Source organism: Condylura cristata, unplaced genomic scaffold (assembly GCF_000260355.1).
Source record: "Condylura cristata isolate star-nosed mole 26May11 unplaced genomic scaffold, ConCri1.0 scaffold00015, whole genome shotgun sequence".
NCBI lineage: Eukaryota > Metazoa > Chordata > Mammalia > Eulipotyphla > Talpidae > Condylura > Condylura cristata.
The window spans coordinates 34,528,374-34,539,700 of NW_004567116.1; the positions used below are offsets into that span (position 1 = coordinate 34,528,374).

The window sequence follows — 11,327 nt, forward strand, 5'->3', positions numbered from 1 at the left end:
TGGATTTGGCCCCAACAGCCAGGAAAACAAATAACCACATAAATAACTGACTACATCAAACAAAAAAGCTACAATGCAGTGAATGAAACTATAACTAAAATGAAAATAAAGCCAACTGTATGGGAAAAAATAGTTACATACCATACATCTCACAGAGACTGATATCAGAAATCTACAAAGAGCTCACACACCTCAACAAAAGGAAAACAAATAATCCAATAATAAAAAAAAAAGGGTAAAGAGCTAATGAACATTTCTCCAAAGAAGACATACAAACGGTCAATAGAAATGGAAATAAAACCAAAATGAGATATCACCTCACACCTGTGAGAATGGTCTATATCAAAAAGCCCAGGTACAACAAATTCTAGCATCAGTGAATAGCAAAGGAACCCTGTTACACTGTTGGTGAGAATGTTGATTGGTCCAGCTCCTGTGGAAAGTTGTATGAAGGGTTCTCAAAAAATTAACAAACGACTTACCATTTAATCTAGAATTTCCACTCCTAGGGATCTACCCAAAGGACACTAACTGCATTCCTATGTTTATTGTGGCAATCTATACAATAGCTAACATGTGGAAACAACCTAAATATGTTAAAACAGATGAATGAATCAAAAGATGTGATGTATATACAAAATGGCTAACTACTCAGTGATCAAAAAAGATGAACTGTCACTGCACCTGCTGCAGAGCAGTCACGTAGACTTTGGCTCAAAGTTCAAGGAACAGGGCACGCAGAGTTACAACATGGTACTTGCCAATGTGTTGGTGCCTGGCTTCCTGTTTGCTGGATTCTGGTCTTAATAATACTGTTTATGCCCACACATTGCAAGAAACATCATAAAATCCAGAAAGAGTCACAAAATATTTTTATTATTTCACTACGGTGTACATGTATTTTGGGTTGAGTTGTCATTGATCATGTCGCCACATGGTGATTTTGTAACATTTCCTACAAGGAGAATAATAAGATAACTAAAAAAAAAAAGTAATAGTCTTTTTGGACAGTGGCTATTATCAGTACTCTCTAAACCCGAAAGAGTAAATTATCTTTCATTTGATCACTGGTTTATTCAGTGGAAGCACAGCTCCTCAAAACACCAAACAGCCTTCAACTCAATTGGGCTTTCTCTCACAGCGTCATATCAGTATAGCTTTGAAAGCCTGTGGAACCTACTCCAGCATAAAGAACTAGTGACTAATCTTGTGTATAAGCACCTTGTCAGGAAAAAGAACTTAAATGGAAGACCTAGGTACTAACAAATGGTTTATTTGCAAGGATCCTGATAGTGTCTTCCAGGGAAAAGCACAAAGAACTTTTGGAACAGAAAGTTGTCTGGAGATGGTCACAAGAATCAGTCTCACCAGGGATCTAATTCCACCTGTGTACACAGAACTGTCTCTTCACCTGAGGACATCAAGCACTAGGGAGAACTCAGTGGTGTAATATCAGTAAACAGAAACAAAGAAGTGTCCACTGTTATTCAAAACACAGTCTGTGCACCAATATTATCATGAATACCACTTATTATTTATTAGTGTTACATGATAATCCATGATGAACTACAGACAGAAGTTGAGGGTAAAAATTTATGCATTTTTACAGCAATCTCTTATGTTTTGACTAAAAATACTGGGTTTATTCTTTTGTATATTAGTTTTTCTCATTTAGTCTTTTAGTAATTCTAGTTTTATTAACTTTCTAAAATCTTTTTATTCATGAGGATTGGGATAAAATGATTTTTCACTTCTGTATTGGATGGAAGCAGGGGTACCTTTGGGACCCATTACATGCAGTTGGTATCTACAGTCAGGAAGTCCTGTGGGACTGAGACCTTAAACTTGTGAAGTCAGAACTACCTCAGTTCATTAATACTATATATAATTAAAATGGACACCCAGTTAAGGTCCAAATATTTATAAAATATTGGCTTTCCAATTAATTGCTATAGGAAAAAACATATTTCATGTCAGAAGCATAAATAAGATTCCTTTGCCCATTATGTAGTAATTGCCATGTTTTAATTTATTTTTGTTGTTTTTCAATCTTTGTTTTGTATTTTCCACTTATAATTTGCAATAACATTATACTCTGTATTTTAATTAACAACAATGTAAGTTTTCCCCTTTTGTTATCTTTCCCTTTAATCTCCCAGTCTTCATTTCTCTAATGTGTCAGCACTTGGGAGGGATTTTTATGATAAAGATCTTTTTTAAGATTTATTTATTTATACATACAAGAACTATGGAACAGGCTAGATGTGCAGGGGGTGGTGAGAGGACTCACTGAAGAGAGAGTGGGAAGTAGAACAGATATACTGAAATACACTGCTGAGGAGAGTGGTGGGCGGGTCAGGAGAGGTCTGCTGCACCATGTGGGTCAGCTCCCTGGCTGGGGATTGAATTCTTGCTGCAATGGCTGCAGATAGCTTCATGGTGCTGCACTTTAACCTGCTGCACCACCAGGGAGGGCCCAGCGAAGTTCTTTCTTTCAAAGGCTCTAAGTAAGTTGTTTTGTAATGCTTATTAGAGTTTTCCAAAATTCTCTCCTTCCCCTTTTGGATCCATGGTGATGATGTAAATGAGATTAGATTATTATCCAATTAGTAATTTCAGTACAAATTTGAGACAATTCCTAATTTTTTAGTAGATCTTAAAATCCAGATTATGGAACTATATTATGGTTAAGACATTAAATGTAGTATTTAGGACTTAAAGATACCAGTTCTTATTCCTCCCTAAAATGAAGATATATAGTAATATATAGTAAACAAGTGAGTAATCTGCCTACCAAAGTATGTGTTAGTATGTGTCTAGATATGCATAGACATAATATCAAATCATGTGATTATGGTTTCCAATCCTGACTTCATAAAAAGGGGAATCAGTTCAGTTTTACCACGATCATCCTTGTTTTAAATCATCACATCATAGACCTATCTTGGTTAAAATTTGCCCCAAAACATACATAGCATGTAAAGTCTAGTCTTTAGTGCATATTCAACCCTTTTTGATCAGGAACCTGTAGACTTATTTCTACTTAGTCTGAAAAAATGATCAAATCTCCCTGAGATTCTGTATTTTAATCTGTAAATTTAATCCAGTCCCACAACTTCCCATCTGCATCATTTTGAGTAATTTCTTAATGTCTCAGTGTTCCAAGTGATTGATCTGTAATATAGGAATAATTCTATGACTTTATAGAATACTTGTGAGAAGTAAACCATTTAACATGAAACGTCTTTAGTATAGCGCTTTAGTGTAGGATAACTTTCTAAAATGCTAAGTAAATTACTTTTAGATAGCTACAGTTCTAAGTAGTAAGTATTCAGCAAAGGAGGTGCAAATTAATATTTGGAAAATTAATAAAGAGTTTTTGGCACCTAGAGGTGTTCAAAATATGTGATAATTATTACCATCACTATCACTGAATCAAGGTATTTATCCATTGCTTGTCAGTGTCTAAAAGTGTGTATTTGAAGAACTATGATTTTAATATTCTCTAAGCAGTAAGTTAAGCAGCATTTGATAGACCCTAACTGCAATAGGAGGAAAGGATACTAAGAAGATCTTCTGACAGTTGCCTTTCTCAAAGCCTCCTTGACATCTTTGTTTCTCAGGCTGTAAATGAGGGGGTTCAACATAGGGATCAGCACTGTATAGAACACAGATATGACTTTGTTTTGGTGTGTTGTGTAGATAGATTTGGGCAAAACATATATGAAGGTGATGGTCCCATAGTAGAGCGTGACTGCTGTGAGGTGGGAGGTGCAGGTGGAGAAGGCCTTGTGTCGTCCTTCTGTGGAGCGCATCTTTAGGATGGTGGTGAGTATGAAGATGTAAGAGAGAGAAATGACAAACACGGTTACCACTATGATGGAACCAGCAGAGATGGAAGAGATAATTTGAATAATAGAGACATCGGAACAGGTGAGTTTCACTAAAGGGGCAAAATCACAGAAAAAGTGGTCTATCTCATTTGGACCACAGAAAGACAGACTCGCTGAGCAACCAGTAAATGTCCCACCATTCACACAACCACCAAAGTAAGAAGCTCCCACTAAGAAGATGCAGACTCTAGGGGACATCTTGGTGGGGTAGAGTAGTGGGCAACAGATGGCCATGTAGCGATCATAGGCCATGGCAGCCAGCAGGAAGCACTCAGTTGTACCAAATGAGACCACAGAGCACAGCTGGGCTACACAGCCAGTAACAGGGAGGGCCATTCCATATCTGAGGAATCCTGTAAGCATTATAGGTGTGACTGAAGAGGAAAACCCAAGATCTACAAAAGCCAAATGGCTGAGGAAGAGGTACATGGGTGTGTGGAGCTGGGAACAGGTTCTTATTAATGTGATTATGCTGATATTGCCTACCAAAGTAACAGTATAGACTGCTAGAAATATCACAAATAAGATGGCACAGGTTGCAGGGTCCTTTGTTAACCCCAAGAGGATGAATTCTGTCACGCTGGTGGTGTGGTTTCCAATCTCCATCTCTGTGAATGATGCCTGTAGAGGGAAATGTGAATATTTATTTATTCCATGCTTATGAAACGTTTTGCTGGTTTTCATTGCCTATTTCTCAGACTTACTTCTTCCACCCAGCCTGTAAGCATGTGCTCTACAGGACTTTTGTTTGTTTTCTTTTTGCAAAAATGCACTGATTGACCCTCACTGTGATTTTGGATAGTCTTTTCTTTATCTCTCAACTCTGACATCTAGATTGATCTCTCTCAAAATTTCAAATCAGTCTTCTCCATATCTGGTTATTTTCCTCTTCATTGTCTATATGTATGTGTACTTCCTAATCTTTCTTATTATAGACATCATTATGTTTGCTAAAGTGATTTTTTTTGCCAGATTAAAAAGTATAACATGTCAAATGGATTCTTTAAAGTTTTTTACTTCCTCTCACTACTTCATGGTGAAACCTAGCCTCTCTAGTTGCATACACTCTATACTTCTCACATATCTTATACCACATACATGTGATTCTTTGCTTGTCCCTGAAAATATTTTCATCTAACACTTGTACTTACCCAACCTTCTTGAACTATTTAGAGTCACCTCAATATTCTCTACCCTCTCTAATCTTCGATTTTCTCTGTCTCCCAATTGGCGTTCTCCCACCTCCCATTACCCAGTGAGACTTCTCCTCAAGTATTAAGATTCACTTCTATCCAAAACCTACTCTGAGTACTAAGTGTTAATGAAAAAGACCTGCCTTTGTTGAACATCATCTTTTGAAGATATCAGAATTGTCACTGTTTATTCTGGGTTATGATTCAATGATTTGCTCGCTTATGTTTCACTTTTCCTAACAAATTCATTTTCACAGTTACTCTGTATTTTATCTCCTATGACAGACAATTAATTCTTAGGAATGAAATAGGCTATAAAAACACATGTTGTGAGTGAATGTATGATTAGTGTAATGAATAGGCTGTGGAGAACCAGACTTCAAAGACCCAGGGCTTGTAAAAATAAGACAATGAAGACTGAAGTGTCAAATGAAGAAAGGCAAACACTAGGTGATTTTACTTCTCTGTGGTACATAATTAAACAAATGAATAATCCAAATAAAACAAAAAAAACTGTAAGCTGTAAAATCAAATTAGTGGTTACCTGAAGAGAAAGAAGAAGGAAGGGCATGGGAAATTCAGATCCAAGGTATCAAATGCTTGCACCTTCAGCAGAGAATATAATAGTATATACAAATTTATAATCATGCATGATGGAAGCCTACATGATTTTATATTGCAATGTTACCTTAGTATAAAAGGCTATAAATAAGTAAAGTAATATCTTGTTTTTTAACAAACATTGCGTAGCCATGTTGAAAAAAACTGGCATATTGAAAATAATTACTCATCTCAAAGGACTTTTTCCTTTGTATATATTTTAATATAGGTTTTAAAACTTTGTAACTAGTTAGAATATTTATTTTGCATGTTCATACAATTTTATCACATTATAATTCCTAAAAAACATATTTTTTGAGCTTGTTTAATTCATTCAGTGGTTAGACCTTAATTTTATTAACTCACACTAATTTTGGACATTTAACTGTTCATTATTTTTAAATACTAGAGCTATTCTACAAATTGAATAAAATCTGGAGACAATACAAGAAACAATGGTATATTTTTAAGATAATCCTATTCCTAGATATTTTTCTTAAAGCAATAATTCCAAAGAAGTGTGGCTTGTGTTCTAAAGTAACATTATCTCCATGATTGCAGCAATAAAGCCACCAACTGCTAGTTGTTTCTCGTTGTTTTGTTGAATTCCTACTTCTTCATGTTTTGCCATAGAGTTGGGTCAAACACAAAGTACCAGTGATCTGAGATAGTTCTAAGATAATAGAATCAATTACAAATAATAAAGGTGGACAAAGAAAAATCACCACAGCCCAATACAATGATTTCAGGGCATAAAAAGACTCCAATAAAGCTCTAATGATAAAATGGAACCGTGAAAATATTAATAATATACCTCATTCAAATGTTATAAAATCAAAAACATTAATCATATTTTAGTGACCTAAAATTTTTACTTATACACATTATTTATTTCACGATTTCAGCTCAGTAACAGTCCCTGAAGTAAAATCTATGAATTTACAAGTCTTTCTGAGGTGCATTTAAATTTTTAACCAAGTTGACAACTAAGGGAAGACACAAGTTTTTAACCTTGTCTATACCTCATAATTGATTCTGTATTCTAATTTGGGACATACGTAAATAGAATTTGTAGTCATACTGCTTTTTTCATTTTTAACTTAAAATTTCACTTAATATGATTAATAAATATATTTAATAAATATATTATGATGGAAGAAAATAGCTGAAACTCCTTAGCATTTTATTCACAGAACTTCATAAACTATCTATGGTTAACTTTTAATTACATCTACCTATATTTGCTTCCTTGCATTTTTCAATTTTTGTTTTTAAGAATAATGTTGGGGGAGAAAAGTAGGAAAAAAAATAGAATCAGCATGATGTTGATGTTGAGATTTTCTGCTCAGCGTTACTGATTCTAATTTTTATGGAAACACAATTTTCTGACATTTCAGTTCTTAAGATTTTAAATAACTACTCTTAAGTGATATATTGGCATATAGTACCTTCAAAATATTTAAAAGGCTTGAAAATAAAAAAAATCCATGAAGTATAAAATATGCCAACTGAGTCTTCCCTTTCCTTCCTCTCCACTGGGCACAAAGGGTTAACTCCTGAGCTCTTCTTTTTGGCATCTCACTCACGCTTGCCCACCTGGGGTAGGGACTTTGACTTACAAAATTTTCTTCAGTGCTTTCACTCACTTTAGATGATGAAAAGAGGACTGAGGACTGTGATTCTCATCCATATGATTACCAGGTGGCTCTGTCTTGATTTCCTCATAGTTTCAGTCCCTAAACTTACGGGTGGCTTTGACGTTTGCTGACCATCCACATCTCCCATGGAAATACTGTTTTGGGTGCCCAGAGTGACCATTTTGCAAGGTATCTCTTGTTCATGCCATTGAGATGAGGAATTAAAGTGGTCAGAGTGTCTGTTATTTTCAGTTCTCATTGAAGAAGTTAAATGCAAACTGTTTAATCAAAATCCATGAATGTTGTACTCACCGTTTAGACCCAGAATTGTTGATACTGAATTCCAAAGAGGTATTTATTATAAAACAAAATTTCTACTATAGTTTAATGGGGTGTTGTGGACTGAGTACTTCATAATATGACCCACTGAATGCTCCCCTTGGCCAAGGAACATAGCTAAACTCATGCTTTCAGGTTGTATGTGGGTGTCTTTGTGTGTGGAGTGGAATGGAGGGACAGCTCTAGTAGAAAATGGCACATTCCCTAGGGCTGATATTGTTTGCCCTTTGAGGAAAAGTTTCTTGAGTTTGTTGTGCAGCAATCACTTGTGGAGCCAGGTGACTCATTAAGGCCAGGTTGTCTTCCCAAAGGGGAATCTACATTCCATGATGTCCTTTGGCATTCCTTTCCCTTCTTCAATGAAAATGAAGGGGAGAGTTTGGTCTTTTAGCAATATCAGCATTCAGAACAATTAGACCATATATACTAATTGTGGTCAGCAGATGATGTCAGACACTTTCTCTTGAAAGCAATACTTGGTCAAATTGGAAAAGGGAAGTAGATTTGAGGAGAAGAAATTTTACTTTAACTTACAAATTGTATAGGAGTAGATAAACATTAATGGCATTTTTTATGACTTTTTCTGGAATTTAGTATATGCAGACTAAAAAAGTGGTGGTATCATATGTGCAGGTTTCACATTATACTCTAAAGCTACAATTAATACAATACTGGAACAAAAACAGATACATAGACCAATAGAATAGAGTTGAGAACTTAGAAATTAACTCACACAGATATGATTGGTTAATGCATGACAAGCCTCTTCAATACATGGTGTCAGGAAAAGTGGACATACAGAGGCAAAAAACCAACACTAGACCTCAATGTTACACCAGACACAAAAATCAACACTAGGTGGATAAAAGATTTGAATTCAAGACCTAGAACTAGAAAATACAATAGAAGAAAACATGCATAAGAAATCAAGACATAAGCTTCAGTGATGCCTTATCAGCTTTGCCCCCAACAGCTAGCATGACAAAAGAAAACATAAATAGTTGACCAGATCAAACTAAAAAGCTTCTACACAATGAATGAAACTACAACTAAATTAAAAAAACAAAACCAAAACCCAACTTACTGAATGAAGAAAAATAGATGCATACCATACATTTGACAGATGATGTCAATTATCTACAAAGAACTAATACAACTCAAGAGGCAAACAATCCAGTCAAAACATGGGCAAAAAGTTATTTAACATTGCTCTGAAGAAGACATATAGATGATCAGTAGGCAAACACACACAAATGTAATCACTTGTCATCAGAAAATGCAAATAAAACCACAATGAGTTATCACCTGACACCTGTGAGAATGCCCTATATCAGAAAGTCCAGAAACAACAAATGCTAGCATCAGTGAGGAGAAAAGGAACTCTTTTACACTGTTGGTAAGAATGTAGACTGGTTTAGCTCCTGGGAAAAAGAGTGTGGAGTATTCTCAAATGATTAAAAAAGAATCTTCCACATGATCTAGCAATCCACTCCTAGGATTCTACCCAAAGGAGACACAACCACTATGTTAGCAGTCTGAACAATTGCTAACATATAGACAACCTAAATGTGTCAAAACAGATGAATAGATTAAAAAATGTGATGTATATACACAATGGATAACTACTTAGTGACAAAAAAAGTATACATATGCTATGTGTGGCAACGTGGGTGGAACTGGAGGGAATATACTGAGATAAAAGCCAGAAGGATATTACTAAGTATCAAATAGTGTCACTACAATATCAGATAAAGGGAATCCGAATAAAGTGTCAGACAATGATCAACTCTAAAACCAGCTCTTGAAAACTGAGCATAGAACATAGGAGAATGGAAATGGTTGAGAACAGTGTGTGGAGGGAGTACAATGAACTATGGTGAAGGACTATGGGTAGGTGAATGTTGGGTACACCGGGGTGCCTACACCTGAATTGGGAGGTCCTATACTTCCAAATGGTGTAAACTAATCATCTTTCAGCACAATTTTTTTCAATTAATAAAATAAAATTAATGAAGTAATTATGAGAATTGACATATTAAAATGACCACAGGTAACAAGAGACATTGTAAAATGCAGAAAAAGTCACAAAATATTTTCATTATTTCACTAAAGTGTACACATTTTTAGGCTGAATTGTCATTGAGCATATCTCCACATGGCAATTTTGTAACATTTTTCTACCAGGAGAATAAAAAGATAAAAAAGTACTAGTCTTTTTGGACCATGGCTATTAGTACTCTGTAAACCCTGAAAAGTTGAGAGTAAACCACCTTTTCATCACTGATGTATTTAACCTATCAACTGAGTCTTTGCGCCTCAAAACACAAAACCAAACCCAACAACCTTCGACCCAGCTGGATTTTCTCTCACAGCATCCTCAGTTTAGCTTTGAAAGCCTGTAGAACCTATTCCAGCATAAAGGAGAAGGAACAACTAACTTTGGGTTTAATGACCTTGTCAGGGCAGGGAGCTTAAATGGAAGGTCTAAATGCTAACAAATGATTTATTTGCAAGGATCCTGATAAAACTTCCTCCAGGGAAAAGCACAAAGTACTTTTGGAATGGAACATTGGAGATGGCACAAGAATCAGAGTCACCAGGGATCTAATTCCACTTCTTTACACAGAACTATCCCTTCACTGAGAACATCAGGCACTAGGGAGAAGTCCATGACTTAATATCACTGAACTAACAAGCAAGTGTCCACTGTTACAAAGTCTATGCACTGATATTATTATAAATACCACTCATTATTTACTATTGTTATATGAAAATCCATGATGAGCTACAGACAAGTTGAGGATAATACTTTATGCATTTTTACAACAGTCTGTTATTTTGTGTCTTAACTAAAAAAATCCTAGGTTTATTCTTTCGTATTTTAGTTTTTCTCATTTAGTCTTTTAGTTCTAGTTTTATTGACTTTCTAAAAACTTTATTCATGAGGATTGGGATAAAATAACTTTTCACTTCTATATTGGATGGAAGCAAGGTACCTTTGGGATCCATTATATGCAATCGGTTTTACAGTCAGGAAGTCCTGTGGGACCGAGACCTTAAACTTGTGAAGTCTGACTTGCCTCAGTTCATTAATGTTATATATAAATTAAAATGGACACCCAGTTAAAGCCCATATATTTAGAAAATGTTGGCTTTCCAATTAATTGAGATAGGACAAAAACATTTGTCATAAGTATACATATAGAAAAAGTTTTCTTCTGCCCATTATGTAGTAATTGCCACATCTTAATTTTTTTGTTTTTCAATTTTTGTTTTGTATTCTCCACTTAAAATTTGCAATATTATTGTAGATACACTACACTTTTACTTAACAGTAATTTTCCCCCATTTTGTTAGTTTTTTTCATTTTAGCTCCCAGTCTTTACTGCTCTCCTGCCATGGCCCTGAGACAAGCACTTTCATGATAAAGGTCTTTCTTTCAAAGGCTCGAAGCAGTTAGGCATCAGAAATTCTCTCCTTACCATTTTTGGTCCATGGTAATGATGTAAATGTGGGTAGACCATTACCATGGACCAAAAAGTAATTTTAGAGCAATTTTTAACATGATTTATATATATATATATATATATATATATATTAAAGATTTATTTATTTGTGCATACAGAACTGGGGTCCAGGTCAGAGGCTCAGGGGAGGTGAGAGAC

At 35.2% G+C, this 11,327-nt stretch overlaps 1 protein-coding gene across 1 annotated transcript; it reads right to left on the reverse strand.

Moving 5' to 3' along the window:
* Window positions 1–3,563: 3,563 nt before the first annotated feature.
* LOC101631817 (olfactory receptor 491-like) lies at window positions 3,564–4,499 on the reverse strand. Its single transcript, XM_004683612.1, has one exon. It carries the CDS (start codon window positions 4,497–4,499, stop codon window positions 3,564–3,566), a length of 936 nt encoding a protein of 311 aa, XP_004683669.1.
* Between the last annotated feature and the right edge of the window lie 6,828 nt (window positions 4,500–11,327).